The 20,924-nt window shown below is 36.6% G+C and overlaps 1 protein-coding gene, 1 long non-coding RNA gene and 1 pseudogene across 2 annotated transcripts; all 3 read right to left on the minus strand.

Annotated features, from left to right (window-relative positions):
- Positions 1–3,549: 3,549 nt before the first annotated feature.
- LOC132130269 (proteinase-activated receptor 1-like) lies at positions 3,550–7,886 on the minus strand (annotated as a pseudogene).
- Positions 7,887–10,137: 2,251 nt separating this feature from the next.
- Positions 10,138–12,973, minus strand: LOC132130548 (proteinase-activated receptor 1-like). The gene has a single exon (XM_059542285.1). The coding sequence runs from the start codon at positions 12,950–12,952 to the stop codon at positions 11,750–11,752; it is 1,203 nt and encodes a 400-aa protein (XP_059398268.1). The 5' UTR covers positions 12,953–12,973; the 3' UTR covers positions 10,138–11,749.
- A 2,152-nt stretch (positions 12,974–15,125) lies between these two features.
- On the minus strand, positions 15,126–20,193 carry LOC132130549 (uncharacterized). The gene is made up of 3 exons (XR_009428732.1): positions 20,049–20,193; positions 18,731–18,814; positions 15,126–15,250 (listed from the first exon to the last, which is right to left on the minus strand). It is a non-coding gene; the product is annotated as an uncharacterized LOC132130549 (long non-coding RNA).
- Positions 20,194–20,924: the final 731 nt, after the last annotated feature.

A 20,924-nucleotide genomic window follows, 5' to 3' on the forward strand; every position in this document is an offset into this window, starting at 1 on the left:
AATAATAACAAAATAATCTTACACAGCACTACTAAAAGGCCACAAAAGTGTTTCTCCTCTCACCCCGGACACAACCTGTTTGCATTTCCCCCCTCAGGCAGATGCTACAGGGGCCTGGGGCCTCATGTATAAAACTTTCCTTAGATTTCATCCTAAAACTTTAGCCTATGCACAAAAGCTAGATTCAGGCCCCTGATGTATAAACTTCGCATTCGCACAAAAAAGGCACTGAAATGTGCGCACGCTGTTTTCCCCGTAGGTATTTCAATTTAGAAATAAATAAATAAACGACGTAAATATGTGTGCAGGGTACGGGTACTCTAGACCCTGCATATTCACTCTTTTACTGGCGTATTAGCGAAGCCTTATGATTTCAGACTCTCTTTTCCTTTCAATACAAACATTTCGATTAAATATTCTGTTTGATTCTGTTAGATTAAATATTGACATTACTCATGAACATATGCATTTAGATATTTAGACTTATTTTTAGTGGATGGGCTGTTTTTGAGCTGGAATACATCAAGCCCTGAACCGATACTGTCACTGTGGACAAATACATCCGATCTATCCCAACACAAAGCCCTGGATTACACAAAAGGTGCTCCACCTGCTCAGGGAGAGGTACACAGCCTTCAGGTCAGACGATCAGGTGCTATATAGTGTTGCCAGAGCTGATCTGAAGAGGAGGATCAGAGCGGCCAAGTCTGCCCAGAGGAGGAGGATCGAGAACTGCTTCCAGAGTAACAACCCCCAGGCAGGTGTGGCAGGGTCCAGCATATGACCAACTATAGACCAAGCAACCTCTCGGCCACCACCATTGACACCTCACTGGTGGAGGAGCTGAACCACTTATTCATCCGCTTCGAAGTGGAGCCAACAGGGATCACCAAAACACATCCACCAGCCCACAGCAGCCACATGCTCATGGTGGAGGAGCATGAGATGAGGCGCAAATTGAGGGCTGTGAACCCAAGGAAAGCTAAGGGGCCTGATGGTGTCTTGAGACAGGTGCTGAGGGACTGTGCGGGCCAGCTGGCAGGGGTCTTTACCAAGATCTTTAACCAGTCCCTCTCTCAGGCTGTTGTTCCTTCCTGCCTGAAGACCTCCACATTCATCCCAATCCCAATCCCAAAGAAGAACACCATCAGCTGTCTGAATGACTACTGGTCTGGAACCACATAGTCTCAACCTTCCCACCCAGCTTCGATTCTTACCAGTTCGCCTATAGAGCCAACAGGTCCACGGAGGAGGCCATCGCCATGGCTCTACACTTGACTCTATGCCACCTGGAGCAACGGGGGAGCTACGCGCGGCTACGCTTTGTGGACTTAAGCTCGGCATTTAACACCATCCTCCCTGACAGACTGGTGACCAAGCTGCTAGACCTGGGAATATCTTACTTCATCTGCCTGTGGATAAGGGCTCTGTCTGATCGCCCGGAGAAGACGAGGTAGACCGACACCCCTCCTCATGCCTTAGCCTCAGCACCGGCTCTCCCCAGGGCTATGTGCTAAGTCCTCTTCTTTACACCCTATACACCCATGACTACACCCCCACCCGCTCCAGCAACACCATCAACAAGTTTGCTGATGATGCCACCGTGGTGGGACTCATCTCTTGGGGAGTTGAGTCTGCATACCAGGATGAGGTGGAGTAGTTGTTAGTGTGGTGTATAGAAAACAAACTGGCCCTGAACATTACCAAGACCAAGGAACTGATTTTTTGACTGTATGAGAAAGAAAACGGACATTCAGCCCCTGTTTATCAATGGGGACTGTGTGGAGAGGACTTCCAACTTTTAATTCTTGGGTGTTCACCTTGATGATGACCTGACCTGAAGCACCAACACCACTGCTACCATCAAGAAGGCACACCACAGACTGTACTTTCTGTGAACTCTTATGAAAAAATAACTTACATAGAAACTGTTGATGTCCTTCTACTGCTGCTCCATAGAGAGCATCCTCATATACTGCATCTGTGCATGGTTTTCCAGATGCACAGTTGCAGAGAGGAAGGCACTCCAGAGGATCATCAAAACGGCCCAAAAGATTATGGGTCATCCCCTTCACTTCCTGGAAGACCAGTATTGTTCCCACTGTCTCAAGAAGTCACAAAATATTCTATTGAACTGCTATTGTAATTAAACAATTGCAATCCTTTTTTTAATTTTTTATCTGGCTGGATGAATTAAAAAACTTAATTTGTCTATTTCACCCCAATTTGAATGGTGCTGTATAGAGTTAAAAATTAGTAAAAATTCATAAATTAATTCAAGAAGATTAGCAAGCCATGAATGTCATATTAGGCGTTCTTTTAGTTAATGATGTACTTACCACATGTACAGTATGCACTAAAATAATAGAAAGCAAGATTCTATTATTAAGATTCTATTACACTGATCATATCTAAATCTAGACTTTGTCATCAAACATCAGAATCTCTATATGTACCAACACCTGCTCTGTGTCTGTCACCGAGTGCCCAGTATCTTCTTTTATGCCAGGATATATGATAACTATCCAGTTAAAAGAGGTGTTTCAGAAAATGTTGAGCATCACCCTCAGGAGTTCTGTGATGTTTGCCATTCCTGTTGAAATGCTGTTTCAAATATGAAGTTGTGTGATTTTGATGAACACAAACTATAACCATTAAATCAACATTTAAATTAAATAGATAATACATTTAAAACTAGCTAGGGTTACTTTATGTTCAATAACAGTTAACCTTTATTAAATATTAGTTCTTATAGCAAGAAAACAAGATCTTTCACATATCACAAAAGAATGATATAAGACGTTGTTTCATTTGGGTGTATCTCCTCTTACTCGGAATGACTGAATGAAATTACTTTATAATTGATTTTGCACAATTACCATTAGTGGACATTGTACATCCATTAAACAAGAGTAGAAAATGATGCATGTGATTGAGTGTTTGTACTTTATATGCTCAGCCATCCATGCTCAACTATCCCAGAATCCCCTGCCCAAATTTATGTTAAAGCTTAAAAACCAAAAAGATAAATATAGTCCCAATGCAATTGGAGAAAGTAAACTTATGTTTTACAAGTGTGAATGGATTGCATGCAATGCCATATTTACTAAAATGCTTAAGAATGGTTGTGCTTTGTGTTTATCAGCAGCTTAGAACAATCAGATTTTATCCAAATGAGAACAAAACATAACAACAGGATTCATTTATTATAGTTTCTGAGCATGATGTTAAGAAATATGCCTAAAGAATAAATAATCACAGGCTTCAGATACCACAGGCAATAGTACCACTTTTCATCTACCACTGCAACATTACTGAAGAACAATCAGAGTACAGATACTGTATTTACATTTAGAGGTCTTAACAGCATTATAGCTAAAACAACCTGCTGAAGTCTATGAGTCAAAGACAGAGTGAAAAAAAATTACACGTAACATTAAAAATTAGGGAAGTAAAACCATATCTAAGTATTGCAAAATACATTTATGACTAGGCAACTGTTACATGTCCCTTCTGCTTTTGATTAAACAAACAACAATTAGTAGTATTTTAACAACTAATGCAAGATGTACATTCAGAATAAGCCGCATATGATGAATCTCCCTGGCCCCTGTTGTTTCCATTAGCTAAAAGATAACAGTGGTACCACAGGAAACCATTGGATGGAGCAAAGCACAACACAAACTCAGTCAGCACGGCGATAGCCATAATCACAGCTCTCCTTCGGCTGCCTGAAGATGAGGGTGATGTAGCTAAGAGATCAGACTTTACACTGAGCACATATATGATGATGGAGTAGCTCACTAAGGTGATGATTAGTGGCACAAAGAAGTAGAGGCAGGAGAGAATGAAGAACATGTACAGCCGATCTGCAGAATTGACATGTATCAGCACATCATGACAGGTGGTGCCCACATCCTTGATCTTGAATGTTTGTCTTATTGAGAGAAGTGGCACTGTACCAACGATCGCCAGCAGCCAGACCAGCACACATATGTATGTGGCTTTCCTTGCGCTCCTCCAGGTCAGAGAGGTGATGGGAAGCACTACAGCCAGCAGCCTGTCTACACTCATGCACATCATCAGCAGTATGGAGCAGTACATGTAGCAGTAGTAAGCTGCACTGATCACACGACACGCCGCCTCACCGAACACCCAATCTGAAGCATTCAGGTGGTAGTGGATCTTCAGAGGCAGCAGCAGAGTGAAGAGCAGGTCCACACACGCCAGGTGAGACATGTAGATCACAGCTGGTTTCTTCTCTCGAATCTTACAGGTGAATGTTACCAAGGCCAAAGCATTTAGGGGCAAACTAATGAGGATAATGAAGATGTAGAACAAGGGCATGATGCGTGTGACCATGCAAGCCTTTGAGGAAATCAACAGCTTTGTCTGAGATGGACAATGAGGAGGAGTTGAGCTTTGCTTGGTCCAGAGTAGAAATAATGCCTGGTATAGCAGCAAAACTGCCTACCAATATCTCTGCTGATGAACATACAAAAGCACATCACTATTATTGAAAGTTACCAGGGCTATGTGGTTATGCCAGGATGTTATACAGGCAATTTTCAACTATTCAGTGAAAGAAGGTGCTTCAGGAAAAGTACTTGGTGCTCCTGAACCAAATTCATGAAACTTCTGTTTTGAAGACTTCTTGTCATCAGTTGGCTCATCCGTCTGTTCAAAGTTACTCACAGAGCTTTCTGCAACCAAACAGGCCAAAACACCATCAGTGAAAACACACAAGCTACTAAAGAGAACTGGGTCTCATTTGCTAAGTGGCCTTGATTATGACGTTAAGCTAGGTAATTTCCTATTAGCACTATTAGCAGCTCATCTCTAAATTGGATCTCTAATATGCAGGTTCTTAAATGATTCTCGGGTGAAACAAGAATCCGACATATTAATGGAAAATGATCTGACTTAACTCATTTTCATTGGTTATATTAATTTCTTTGGATATATTACATTTTTTGTGCTCTCGGACATTTGCAGTTTTTCTTGCTTTCATGTTCTGTGCTTGCTTTTCCAAATGTTGTTTAATGTTTCCAAAAGTGTTTCATGCAAATCAGGGCAGGCTTAAGTGTCATCATTGGCCCACTAGTCCCACTAGTTCAGGAGCTGTCAATCTAAAACCACTGGGCCAGTGATGACACAAGACCCTGATTTACATGAAACAACCACAACATTTGGAAAAGCAAGCACTGAACAAGGAAACAAGAGCGAAAAGTAGAAGAGCCAGTGCCAGCCCATGGGGCCCTCGGCAAGATAATGAAAATGGGCCCCAATAATACTAACCATAATATTAAAATTAACCACTAAAACATGACAATTGCAAACATGAATAATAACTTCATGTCAAATATTCACAAACAATTCAATGCAGCAAAATGAATGTAGGCTACATTGAAAATGTGCAGAGATGTGTAAAATCTGCGAAACCAAAGTAATTAATTAAGTAATTACAAATTAATTAAGATATTTAACATTACATAATATAAATAGGGCCCACATATAAAATAAATTAATAAACTTAATACATAGTGAATCCCTTCATGAAGGGCTCTTCCAGAAGTCTGTTAGCAAAGGGAACATGTGATGGTCACTTCATGAAAGTGATTTCCGTTTGTGATCAAGTGATTTTCAGTTAGGAGCTACTGCGATGCATTTTAAAGCATTATACAAATGTAATGCTAATTAAATTTGTCTTTATTTTAATGAAAAAAAAAAAATGTCAGTAATGGAAATATGATTTAAGACCTGTAAGCAAGTTTAGTTTGAAAAAGTTTAATAGTAAATACACAATTAGACAATTTTTAAATAATAATAATAAGAAGAAATATTTAAAGTTATCTGCAACAACTGATGGAGTGCTGAATGATGCAAGCACGTGCAGTGTTGTCAAGATAACATTAGGTCAGTCATTTCCTTCGTCAAGGGAGTTCCAAATGCTTATACGAGACAGTAATGTTCTGCACCCTTCAAAGAACACACTTCAAGGGCTCTGCCCTTCGAAGGGAATAATGCATAGGGATGCTCACATCCGTTTGGAATTTGCTCTATAGGTCAATCTAAACACAGGTACAAAAACAGACATGTGACACATGGAAAACATAATTTTGTGCGCAATCAGATAATTTTGCATTAAAGGGGTCATATGATTTTGCTAAAAAGAACAATATTTTGCGTATTTGGTGTAATGCAATGTGTTTAGGCAGTTTAAAGTAAAAAAAACAACAGATTTTTTCCACATAATGTACATTATTGTTGCTCCTCTATGCCTCCCCTTTCTGAAATGCGTAAATTTTTACAAAGCTCATTGTTCTGAAATGCAAGGTGTACGCTGATTGTCCAGCTATCCAGTACATTGTGATTGGCTGAATTCCTCAAGTGTGTGATGGAAATGTTACACCCCTAATGGCGTACCAATAATACAATATGTATTTTTGCCAATGGAGGGCGCGTATTCAAAATAAATAAAGACCAGATAGCATAGTTTGATGGCTGTGACTGAGTGTGGAATCATGGGAGTTGTGGTCTTCATCCCAACAGCCGATGTGAAAATCGAGGGGTTAAGACGTCATTGGCAGGCGACACAATGACACTATGGACACGGTCACTAGTTAAAATTGCTTATTTCTGTGGATTTAAACATTCTTTGAAACATTTGGGATAAAGTACACAAGTCTGCAAAACATATAACACTGTTCTAGTTGTTTTTGGATATTTTAATAAAAAAATCTTACATATTGTGCCATTAACACACTGTGTGTCCCAGCGCGACAAGACAAAAACAGTAAAGCACATTATAAACGAGGCATTTGTTGCATCCAGTGTGGACATAATTACTGATTATAATAACTTATACGGTGTTTTTATGCGTTGCGTTGCGTATCGCGCTGCGTAAACTTAAAACCATGTCTGGAGAAATGACAAGCAACAAGCGCTACTCTACACTACTCTATCAGTGACAAATTCTTTAAATATGAAAACATACTTACACATCAAAGTACGTCTTATGTTATTATTTTGATTGAGTGACCCCTGGTGGCCAAAAATCCCATACTGTACGTTTAACAATGAAACACACAGCATCTCCACCACAACGAGCTGTTTTAGGTAGGGCCTAGTGGTTGACTCTTAACTTTGATAAATAATATCTCTTTGGATTTGAGACTTTAGTCTTTGCAACTTTGCAACTTTTTTTATTTACCAAGAGCTTGTATAACTCCAAAGAGAAAGAATTTTTTTTTAAATCGCATCATATGACCCCTTTAATGTTTGTGCAATATAAATGTATGCCTTTAAAGTTTTGATTTATGCTTATTATTTTTCAATCTCTGACCATGTTTTTCGTTATTGTGATTCTGACTCAACATTCGTTTTCATTTTTTGTGCACTTTCACATGTGTTTTTAACGGTTTTTTTTCACGCTTATTTTTTCATTTCATGACCGCAGTGTTTTTTGGTGGAAAATTGATCCCATACAATCCCATTGCCTTTTGTGGTTTGTCTTATAATTCCTTGGATGCATCATCTATTGCATTCTTAATTTGTCTTATCCTAAACACTTAAACAGTTTTTGTTTGCTTGTTTTTTCTTTTAACAACGCATCTGATAACATAATCTAACATATGGTGCAGCTTTTTTCACGAATGTTGAAGTGAGGTAAGCTACTTACCATTAAAGGTGGCAATGCATGTATGTGCGATTACAACTAAAAACAATAATGTTTTGATCCCCATGATGATTTGCTTTCCAACTCCAGATTTTTACTCCAAAATCTCTAGTCAGATAGAATCAGTCGTACTAGCGGAATCTTTTCTCTGAATCAGATGAACCGGTTGAGCCGAGCCGAGCACAGCTGTTCAGTCAGTCTGCCAAGATGATGAAAAACTGAAGTAGATCACTCCCATTGTCAACCAAAATATCTAAAAAAAGGTAAACGCCCGCTGAGGTCAGACAATACGCGCTCAGCTAATCTAAAACAGCATGTCTCATAAACGACTCATTTAAAACGAATGATTCGTTTGACTGTTGCTGCTTCAAAAGCAGATCATACCGGTGTAATGAGACCCATGCCATGCGGCATTAAGTCCCAGGGGTGAAAATATTATGAATATAATATAACGAGCTGTATGACAATTATACATGCAGGTAGCCTAATTGGTTTAAAAAACAGCATTCTATTAATATATATATATATATAATATATATATATATATATATTTTTTTTTTTTACAAAATAGAACATAATTTACATTTAACTAGGCTGGCATATTACGTCATAGCGTAAATGTGTTGCAGGATTTGCTTTGAATAGGTTCCTTGAAACGAATTGTTCAAAAGAACCAATTTCTTTTATTATTATTATTATCCTAGAAAATTAGTACAAATATATAGATATTGCAACAAATATAAAAATATGAAAAATGGCATTCAAAATACCTGTATAAACATATGTAGGCTAGGCTACCCTAAGGAAAAAAAAGATGCCATATACATATAAAACATTTCATTAACCAAATTTAAGTCACGTAGTTCTTGATAAGTCTTTTCGTTTTTTTTTTTCGAATATTGTGTAAATATTAGCCATAATCTTACATAACACTATTTTCAGAGGTTGTAACAACAGAGGTTGTACTTCCTTCATCAACTGAAAAAAGGCCCAGATGACAGTTTTACTCAGCTGTTATTAATGTCAGTCTTGTACTTGTTAACAATAAGTATAAACAAGTATTGTTTATACTTAAGTTAATTTTTTTTAGACTGAAACTCGCCAATTTCCTTATCAATAATAACAAACTGCAGATGTAGACTACGAACGATGCAAGTTAGAGAATAATTTAATATACCGAGTATGGACATTGGTCATAAGAGGAATTATGAGTGTTTAAGCTAGACTGACTGTTCTCTTTAAGAGTGTGTTCTTTAACTGCATGATTCAGTATAATAAATTATTATATAATTTCATATAGTTAATCAATATCACACAACGAGTATGGAAGGCATTTGTGAAATCAGCAATTGCATTTTATTTTTCAATTTGACAGGTATGTCACCGTGAAAATGAAATCATTTAATTTCATTCTCAATTTTGTCACATATTTTGCGTACAGTTTTCTGTAATGAAATAGTTAATCTGGTTTTAATTTTAATTTAAATCATTTCATTTATTTATTTACATTTGGCAGAAAATGCCTTCCATAAACGAGTGCCATTTCCCCCCCCACAAAAATCACAAGTGTCATATTGATTTTATACAACAGTTAAATAAAAAAAGTTAAGAGACTTACATTTTAGACACCATATCGCTTATTTTTGCTCCATTTTACCAACAAAAATGGTTCTTCACTGTTTTGCGTCTGTTTCGTTTCTGAATGAATCAACTGTTTAAATTGTTCACTTCAATCGCAATGACTCACTTATTAACAGCTGCCACTTGCTGCCACCTATTGGCAGTTTTAATTTCACCTAAAGTACCTTTTCATTTTTTTTAAAACAATTTAAAATACCAGTATTAACGTTTTAGGATTAAAGTATCAAAACATTTATGCATTTGTAACTGAAGGTTAAATGCATTCATGTCTTGCATTAAACAGTGTATTTCCATCTAAATGCCACTTCAGATGCAGCTTCTGTGTTTCCTCTTCATTGATTTTATTTGTTTGGTAACAGCCCCAAATGTCATATTATTGTAGTTGACTTTGATTAAACATAGCCTAAGAATCTGACACAGGTAAGGAAGGCGCACAAGGAAGATGATATACAAAGGGGTTCTTTTAATGATCGCGGAGGAACAAGGGCACATCCAACATAATACATAAACTTAAATAACAATATCATACATCAACTTAACATCAATCACGGACCAGGAGGAACTAAACAGACAGGGTATTTAAGCACACAGGAGGTAATCAGGGAAATGGAGACAGGTGGGGATTAATCAAATCAACCAAACAAGAACAGGAAAATGACCAAATAAGGAAACTGAAAGTCAATGAATGTAACACCCCTAGGCTAGATATTTAATTCTTCTTTGCTTAGTGATTATTTAGTACACCTAATTCTATGATCATCGTAAAATAAACGTTTATAAAGTTTATAAAGAGGACAAGACAAAAAAATATGAATCATATTTATATAAAGTTTTATTTATTTTTTTGAAGGTGGCATGGGGGTGGGGGATTTGGTTTGGGATACCCCCAAGAGCTTTGACAATTCGAACACTAAAAGTGCCTCTGTTATGGATTTTTGAAAATGACCTTCCATGCAATGTGTAACACACAGGTCTAAGTGAATGAAAACATCCTGCAAAGTTTTAAATCTGGAAGTGTATACCGTGTATAAAATTATTGTCTCTCAAAAGCAAGAGTCAACTCTGAATCATTGAAATAAGTCCCAAGCCTTTTCAAAATGACGTCAATGTTATTTATGGAATGGGGAGTTTATGCTTATCTGTACATCAGATAAATATAATGTGACAGAACATGACTTGTCTCTGCTGTAAGACAAGATTTTAGCCTTTCCATTTTGCCACGACCTGAGAAAAGAATTATATAAAGATACTTCAGCAATAAAATATTATATAGGGGAGAACAGGGCAAGTTTTTACACTTCTTACTCCAATCAAATTTTCATTATATTTATGAGACCAGAATGTAAATGTTTGAGAAAATAATATAATAAAATAAACTTTTTTGACAATTAACCCCCATATTACAAATATAAAAGCTAAGATCAGTTATAAAATATAATTATCTGAGAAAATGTGCACAGATTATACATATATTATTCATATGAGCATATAATTGAATATGCAGAATTATTTACACATTCGAGCTGTTGGTTAAAATTTGCATTTTAATATAGTGGAGTGAACCTGTAAAGCAAAATAGGCTATAGCTTAACTGAATACAGAGATGGAAAAAAGTCTTAAAATATACAAAGATAACATGTCTTCATGCAAAAAATTAATTACAGTAGCTGCAGCTTAACTTTTTGCCTCCAGAATTACAAAACAGTCAAAATCATGTTTTTTCCACCTACACACTCTCTGGGATTGACTGCTTTATATATTTGTTGTATTTTGACTGCTGGCATGTTCCACAAATAAGGCACTAAATAGACCATGAAATGTTTTCATTATATCTTTCTAAACAAATATTTAGTGAAAATAGGTGCTTAACTTTTAGAAAATGCTGATTAATATTACAGAAAATATTAAAATGATCTGTTTTATTAACTATTCAATTGTACAAATTTTAGTCTAAATCCCTTATTTGTATACTTTTGTAATTGTCTAGCAATCAAAATTAAATAGATGTAACTGTATCAAATAAATGTTAAAATAGCATATCTTTAAATGTCTGCTATACAATATTCTGTTATGTTTAAGACAGATTTACTGCCACTTAACTCAAATTTCTTTAGCCTGAAAAAATGGTATCTAAAAAAGTGATCTAAACAGGGCGATGTAAAATGCTTTCAGTAACACTGTGTTTCTCACATCTCCAAGTCACAAACAGGAAATGGAGTCTCTTAAGCATTGAATAGGTTCAATCAATTTGACCTAGTTACAGAGATGCTGGATTTTACAGCAACAGCATGGAAGGGATATTCATCCCACTTTAACATGAATAAGGATTTCTGGCCAAAAAAGAGATAACTTTGAATTCAATATTCTTTCAATGGCACAATATATGAATATACAACTGCTGAAATTTCATTAGCTCTATGTCGAAACAATTCACATCTTAACGTGCGCCTGGCTGTACTCACAACTCACAAAAGAGGATTTTGTCTGAGTGTTTGAATTTGATAAGGTGGTTTTCCCCAATCTCCACCAAAACACAGACTTGATCTTCTGTCTGCTCTGAGAAGAGCCGTAATAGTACAGAAGAGGGTCCAGAAAAACACTTAAACTCCCCAAACACACAGCCAACAGGTAAGCCGCATATGAAGAATCTCCCATCTTGGTGTTGATTTCAGTAATAGTTGCCGCATATGATGAATCTTCCTTCCTGCTGTTCATTTTAGCTAATTGAACACAGTGGTACAACAGGATGCCATTGGTTGGAGCAAAGCACATCACAAACACCATAAGTACGACAATAGCCATAATCACAGCTCTTCTTTTTTTTTCTGAGAGTGATGAGGATTTAGCAAATTGATTAGACTTGGTACGGAGCACATATATGATGATGGAATAACTCACTAAGGTGACAATAAGTGGCACAAAGTAGTAGAGGCAGGAGAGGATGAAGAACAGGTACATGTACAGCTGATCCGTAGGGTCATCATGTATCAGAGCATCATGGCATGTGATGCCCACATCCTTAATCTTGAATGTTTGTTTCACTGAGAGAAGTGGCACAGTACCCGCGAGTGCCAGCAGCCAGACTAATGTGCATATGAATGAGGCATTCCTTGCTTTCCTCCAGGTCAGAGAGGGGATGGGAAGCACAACAGCCAGCAGCCTGTCCACACTTATGCACATCATCAGCAGTATGGAGCAGTACATGTAGCAGTAGTAAGCTGCACTGATCACACGACACGCCGCCTCACCGAACACCCAATCTGAAGCGTTCAGCTGGTAGTGGATCTTCAGAGGCAGCAGCAGAGTGAAGAGCAGGTCCACACACGCCAGGTGAGACATGTAGATCACAGCTGGTTTCTTGTCTCGAATCTTACAGGTGAATGTCACCAAGGCCAAAGCATTCAGGGGCAAACTAATGAGGATGATGAAGATGTAGAATGAGGGCATGATGCGTGTGACCATTGGGCCTTTGAGGATGTCAACAGCTTCTTTTGAGATCTTGAGTATCAGGACTGGAGTCTGGTTGCATTTTGCTTCATTCAGATCAGTGACATTACATGGATGTCCTCCTTTATTAGATAGGGATGCTTGTTGGCGTATCTCTGAACCGGACATACAAAAACACAACAGCATCAGTAATAGCTCTCACTAAACAAATGAATATGACTGAGAGGCCTCGATGAAGATGTTTAAGGCATTCACACCAATAATGATGACTAGCATTCACAACAACAGGCAATAACGTTATGTTTATTATAAAGGTGTATCTCAGTAAATTAGAATGTTGTGGAAATTTTATTTATTTCAGTAATTCAACTCAAATTGTGAAACTCGTTTATTAAATAAATTCAATGCACACAGACTGAAGTAGTTTAAGTCTTTGGCTCTTTTAATTGTGATGATTTCAGCTCACATTTAACATAAACCCACCAATTCACACAATCTAAACTAATTAGAATACTTCATAAGTTATTATAAGTACATTTTTAGTCAATTGTTGGCCTTCTGGGAATTATGTTCATTTACTGTACATGTACTCAATACTAGGTAGGGGCTCCATTTGCTTTAATTACTGCCTCAATTCGGCGTGGCATGGAGGTGATCAGTTTGTGGCACTGCTGAGGTGGTATGGAAGCCTAGGTTTCTTTGACAGTGGCCTTCAGCTCATCTGCATTTTTTGGTCTCTTGTTTCTCATTTTCCTCTTGACAATACCCCATAAATTCTCTAGAGTTTGCTGACCAGTCAAGCACACCAACACCATGGTAATTTAACCAATTTTTGCTGCTTTTGGCAGTATGGGCAGGTGGCAAATCCAATTAAATCAGCACCTTCATAAAGCTGGTCAGCAGAAGGAAGTATGAGAAGGAAGCAGTGCTCCAAAATTTCTTGGTAAATGGGTGCAGTGATTTTGGTTTTCAAAAAACACAATGTACTGTACCAACACCAGCAGATGTCATTGCACCCCAAATCATCACAGACTGTGGAAAATTAACACTGGACTTCAAGCAACTTGAGCTATGAGTTTCTCCACCCTTCCTCCAGACTCTAGGACCTTGGTTTCTACATGAAATACAAAACTTGCTCTCATTTGAAAAGAGGACTTAGGACCACTGGACAACAGTGGAGTTCTTCTTCTTCTTAGCCCAGGTAAGATGCCTCTGACGTTGTCTATGGTTCAGGAGTGGCTTAACAAGAGGAATACGACAACTGTAGCCAAATTCCTTGACATGTCTGTGTGTGGTGGCTCTTGATGTCTTGACCCCAGTCTCAGTCCATTCTTTTTGAAGTTCACTCGAATTCTTAAATCGATTTTGCTTAACAATCCTCACAAGGCTGCGGTTGGTTGTGCATCTTTTTCTTCCACACGTTTTCCTTCCACTCAACTTTCTGTTAACATGCTTGGATACAGCACTCTGTGAACAGCCAGCTTCTTTGGCAATGAATGTTTGTGGCTTACCTTCTTTGTGAAGGGTGTCTTCTGGACAACTGTCAGCAGTCTTCCCCATGATTGTGTAGCCTAGTGAACCAAACTGAGAGACTATTTTGAAGGCTCAGGAAACCTTTGCAGGTGTTTTTAGTTGATTAGCTAATTGACATGTCTCCATATTCTAATTTGTTGAGATTTGGAGGGTTTTTGTTAAATGTGAGCCAAAATCATCACAATTGAAAAAAAACAAAGACTTAAACAACTACTTCGGTCTGCGTGCATTGAATTTATTAAATACACAAGATTCACAATTTGAGTTGAATTACTGAATTAAATTAACTTTTCCATGACATTTTAATTTATTGAGATCCACCTGTAAATTCACACATAATTTTTGTTGCCTGCCACTTTAAATGCTCAAGCTCATTAAAAGCAGGATTCTGATTGACTGTCAATATTTATATAATTCATCAGTTGGAAGAAACCATTATGCAGTGTTGATATCCTTCCTCTGTGTTGTTATTGCTATAGTGTGAATTTTATATTCATAGAATTAGAATGAGTTTTAACACTTATCGTTATTGTTCTTGTTGTGAACAGGCATTTATACCACAACCCCAATTGCAGTGGTGTTGCAGTACAAACGGTGTTAAACATACCTCTGTCCCAACTATTTTGGAGTGTGTTGCTGCAGCCATCAAAATGTGTTTATATTTGCAAAACCAAATTAAGCTGGCAAGTGAAAACACCGGATTTGTTTCTTTGTACTTTAGTCAGTTAAATAAAAGTTAAAAAGTATGAACAAATAACATATTTTGATGGCATTTCACAAGACATCCAAAAACAAAGACAAAGTCTGCCTGCTGGATATTGTACGTACCTTTACGAGTTTTATTTTGCAATAAATAAGAGTCAGGCGATGTCTCATCCATATTGAAGTCAATCGGCTCATCAGTCTGGGTTTCATAGTAACGCTGAACAGAAAAACCGCGTGCAGAGGGGCCTGCAACCAAACACACAACCATCACTGATGGCTCTCATAACCCATCCTGATAAGTAAAGGAAACTGGGACACATTTGTCTTTATAAGTTACTCCTAGCCAAAGAAAAAACTCTGGGCAATTTTCTTTACTGTAAGAACTTTAGGAGCAACATATTTCGCATATTGGCGCCAGTGTATTTTACAACTTAAAACTGGATATTTCATTAAAGTGCTCCTATTATGGATATTAGAAAATGACCTTTCATGCAGTGTGTAACGCAGCTCTAAGTGAACAAAAGCATCCTGCAAAGTTTTAAATCTAAAAGTGCTCCATGTATAAAGTTATTAAACGTATTAAGCTTTTTATGCATACATTTTTGGCCATATGACAGAGATCTGATATTCTATTTGATTTTTGTTTTGCATAAAACTGAAGAATATTCGGTACATCCTATACTGTATTCTAAAATGATCTGATATTAACTTTTGCATGGATTTTATAGAAAAAAAGCTTAGGCTCATGCCACCAGAAGTTTTAAGAAGTATGAATATACTTTTAAGTTTTTTTTTGCCTCATGGGTTTACAATAGTCTAAACAAGCAAAGCAATTCAACATTAATTTCCAGGTGTGTCTGTGAAACATAGAGGTACCGTTATAGTAGTTTTGTGCACGCATGAACATCATGTAGGGTGACCATATTTTAGTTTTCCAAAAAGAGGACAGTGGGTGTGGGCAGGGCGGGGGGTTGGGGTGTGATTGGTTGGTGGTTTGTGTCCAAAGTAGTGCAATGACCATATTCCAAATATCAAAACTGAAAATGTCATTTCCATACCTAAAATACACAGTTTACAGTCACTGTTATGTATATTCTAATTATGCAATAATATTACAGACGCATGTTCCGGAAAAAGAGGAAATATAGTTACTCTAACGTCATGGCAACATACAACATAAAGTATCTCACGTGCGAAACACTTACTACGTAACCGCGTAAATGCACGTAACTAATGTAAATCAAGCAAGATTCTATGCATGAACCACAAATTGTTGGCGTAATAACACATTAGTGGACCAGAGGGAATAATACTGAATTTTTTCCAGAAAACATCTTGCACAAAATAAATTCAAGCACTTTTAATGACCTGCATCAATGTATGTTTATTTTCAAAAACTTTCCAGGGCCTTGTTTTTTTTTTTTTCAGATTCACAAACTTTCAAGGATTTCAAGGACCTAAGGGAACCCTGTTTAAGACATACCCTGTCTTGAACCGTTGTACACAGAGTATTCATGCGCATGGCAGAGCTAGACAAGACGAGCAAAAAGTGTATGATTTTTATCTTTTTTTTTTAAGAAAATGACTGATCGTTTCATTATATAAGTTGCGACTGATAAATGATTTGAGACTGAAGAAAGGGAGACTTGAACATCTTGGATCTATGGATGAATAGTGAATGTTTGTCATTGTTATCACTTGTAGTTCTGATAAAGAATAGAGCAGTAAGTTAGTGTACAAACTGCAGTGCTTTATCAATACATTTCTGCTTTGGGCTAATACATATAACATGGCTGTTTGAGTGTTACCACCGAGCTGTGGGCTAAGTAACAGTGATGGGCGTTTTGTACTACTGCACGTAGTAGACCAATCATGACAGACTGGGTCATCAGACCAATCACCACAGTTTAGCATCACGCAAAGGAGGTGTTTGGAAAAATGACTCGTTAAACGAATCATGTGGGAGTCATTCAGCGAAAAAGGAAAAAAATAAATGCATATTTTAAGACATTGAAAGTGTTTTTTGACCTTGCATGCATTTCAACCTGTTGTTGGGGACTCCCAAAACCAAAATATGAACCTTTCATTACCCGTAATAGGGGCACTTTAAGTCCTACTGTTAACGTATACCAAAATCAGAAGTTACTTTCAAATTTTAATACATTATAGATTACTTGTTACTGTCATTTAAAAGTAATTCATTACATTACAATATTACTGTCTCAGAATTGTAGTGTTACATGACTCCTGTATTACTTTTGAGTTACTTTCACCAAAATAACTACAGAAGCAGACCTGCCAACCTTGGAAAAGACTTTTTGAGTACCATCATTGTTGAGGGGTGGGGGTTTGGAGTACGGTTTACTGTTTACCATACATGTTTATTTATTTATTTTGCTGTTTAGTTGTTTTTATGCTATTTTTAAAAAGAAAAGAAAACTCCAGCACACTTCTGTATAAGGCTGGCCGATATGAAGAAAAATTTATATCTCTCTGTTTTTTGTCTGATTTGTGGTATGGTAGCCTATATCTTGGTATTTTGTATTTGGATTAAACAAATAAAGTGAATTAAACAAAAAAGGGTTAAAATCACATTACATTGTAACATTGCAATCTGATATATATATTAAAGCAGGAGTTAAAATTAATAATGAAAATTATTAAAAAGCACACACTGAGTAAAAAGGCTTTTTTGATTACCCACACTTTACAGTTAGTGCTACCATACAAATACACTAACTTATATGTCTACATATCTACATAATTCTACATATGTCACATTAAATGTCCAACTGTAAATATTTCAGCAAAATGTTTACATTAGAATCATTGTGTTCCTATTTCACTGACCCCTGTCTGTTTGGCGCGCATGTGCGCGGCGGTGCTTGAATAGCAATTGGCATTGTAATTGAATAGCTAAAGCAAAAGCTCATGCACTTCTGACAGCAAAATGGAAATATTTCCATTGGTTTTTTAACATTTACAGATGGAGAATATACCTTTGAAATGCAAGTTATACATTAAGGAAAACAGCACATCTCAAACACATTAAACAGAATGTCTCTGTCAGCCTCACATGCAGCCTTTCTGTCAGAGCTTTGAACTGAAACTATAAACTAGGCTACTAGGAGAGAAATAAAACGTTAAATTATTTAAATGCAAAACAAACACCACAAGCAGCTATTGACTGACCACGAACAGGAAATAGACCTTATTTGCTTCATTTTTGTTTCGTTAATGTCTTGCGGTCTTGCGTTTTCTTCTCTTTTCTTTGAACAATTACATTTTGGGCTAAAAGTGTGTTGTAACGCAAGCGTTACTGAACATGTAGCGAGTAAAATATTACTGAAAATGTATTACTAATGCCTTACACTACTGCGTTACAGCAAAAAGTAATATGTTACTGTGATGCATTACTTTTGTAATGCGTTACTCCCAACACTGATAAACACCATATTTGTTAAAACACAAAGACAAAATACCATCAGGGTAACAACACACATGGCACAAGAATAATGCAAGAAACATAGAGAACATAAAATACAGAAAATGTAACATAAAACAATGTTTAATATTTTTTTAATATATAAGATATAATTATAAATTATAAAGTACTTTATAGTTTTTATGTGCAAAAAATAAACATTTTTGATATATTTGATATATATATCATGTCATTACTTCATGTCTAGTTTATAAATTATAAATGTAAGACAGTAACTATACCATTTCTGGGTTTCTCATGTAGATCCGGTGGATAAGCCGGCTGAACAATTGTTGTATTTTCAGCTACACTGTCTTCAGCACTAACTGTAATCAAACATACAAAAGAAATACAAGTAAATTCCTATGTAACATTACTCGATAAATACAGGAAAACAACCATATCTGAGAACTCCATAATGCAAATAATACTTTCAACCAAAACACAGGGACATTTAGGAATGCTGTGAACAGCCTCTTTATCAGAGCCTGTTGCTTTTGATGTGCCTGGAAGGATTAAGTTTGAGTATAAACTTTTTTGACATCTTATATTTCAAAGACTTGTTGGCTGGTGCTAGTAGCTGTGTCTTGTAACATGTTAGATGCTTTCTAGCTGATCTAAGATGGTGATTTAGCTGGTCATTTTTCAAATAAATATACAGCTTGACCACTTTTTTTATTTTATTTTATTTTTTTGTTTATTTTTGTTTTGTTTCATTAATAGCCTAAACTATAGTAGGCACTCTGTTTTCACTGATTGATTGATTAATTCATGTACCAATTTATTTTTTTATTTTTATTTTTTTATTATATATTTTTTAATAAATAAAATATCTAAAATTAGGCTTGTGATAGATTGGCTGGATCAGTCTGGATATTTTCCATATCTAGTAAACACAGGATGAATAACCGATGGATAAAAAAATTAATTATAGTCTATGTCTTTATTTGATTTAGCCTATATAAACCAGCCTATTAACATCTAAGTCTCCACTTAATATTCACTTTATCAGTAAGATATTCATCATTCTCTCACATTGACATACTGACAGTGTCAACCTGTTTGCACATTTGCCTCTTGTACATTTCTGTGTATCTTAATATTAAAACTACAGTATAATGCACATATGCACATTAACTCTTGTAGCCTACATCGTATCTTACTATTTAAGAGTACAATGTACTTTCATGCACATTATTTTCTATTCTACAGTGTGTATATTTTATGTTTTACTCTTATATTTTTATTGTTTACTTTTATTTCGTTCTTTCATAGCTATATGTATGTATATTTTCATCTGTGTTGTATTCTTTAACAATTGCACTGTCCATGGAGCGGACCTGACTCACATTTCACTGCCGGTTATATATGCTCTATATAATTGTGTACGTGACGAATAAAAATCTTTAATCTTTAATCTTGAATATCGCGATGGAGAGAAACAGAGAGAGCGAGCAACAATTAATAATAAAATGATAAAAGATAGTTTCTTCAACTCCTCCCATCAATTATTCGCGTAAGTTAAAGCGCACCAGAGAAAACACCAGAAAATCAACTTACCGTTAAAGATGGCAGTGCATGTGTGCGCATTTAGAATTACAAACAAGATAGTTCTGAGTTCCATAACGTCCGTTTCTGCTGCCCGTTTCTAAAACAAAAAGTATAGTTCGAAACTAAAACAAACTCTTCAAACTGAAGAAAGTAGTTTTTTGAGAAGTCTTGAGTGGCGATCTGAACAGTAACAGCTCGCTCTGAGGTGTGCCTCGAGCGCGCGAGGAGGATGTGCGTTCCAGTGTGATGATGACATCACGAACCCTGAGTCCCTTAGCTGCTATTATTAAACCCAGACATTGCGTCTGAGTGTCCCACAGACAGGTCTGTGTGGTTGATATGCTAAGCGAATATGTTATGAATATGTGGGAGTGCTAAGAAAATAAATGATATTGATGGCGTCAGAGTTAGCCTACTCCATAAAGAAATGGTGCTAAACCGGGGCTATTAAAAATTCTGAGGGGGCTATAGACAGCACAGACAGCAACACCGAACCGAGCTCTCCTTCACCTGAACGAACAAATTCAATTCGCAGTTTAAACAAGCAAAAAGAAAAGACGCGAAAAGGCCACTTCAGCTACACGTCTCAAAGTGCTTCAGCAACGAAATTTGCCTCTTCTTGCTCTTGTAACGACAAATACATTAAAAAATTATGTCAAAATACAAGTCTTGGAGAGTATTCTCGAAAAAACTGCCTGTTATGTCTAAAGTGAAAGTAAAGAGTGGAGAAAGAAATCGTATGTCTATCATTATAATGATACATTGTCTCTTAAAGTGACCGCGCGGTTAATTTACTATCTGCTGTCGGTGTCCTTAATGTTAATTCAAATGAAAGAAAGTAAACCACTCACTGCTCTTCACTGAATTACTTTGTAGTTTTAACAA

Source organism: Carassius carassius, chromosome 47, assembly GCF_963082965.1.
Source record: "Carassius carassius chromosome 47, fCarCar2.1, whole genome shotgun sequence".
NCBI classification, from domain to species: domain Eukaryota; kingdom Metazoa; phylum Chordata; class Actinopteri; order Cypriniformes; family Cyprinidae; genus Carassius; species Carassius carassius.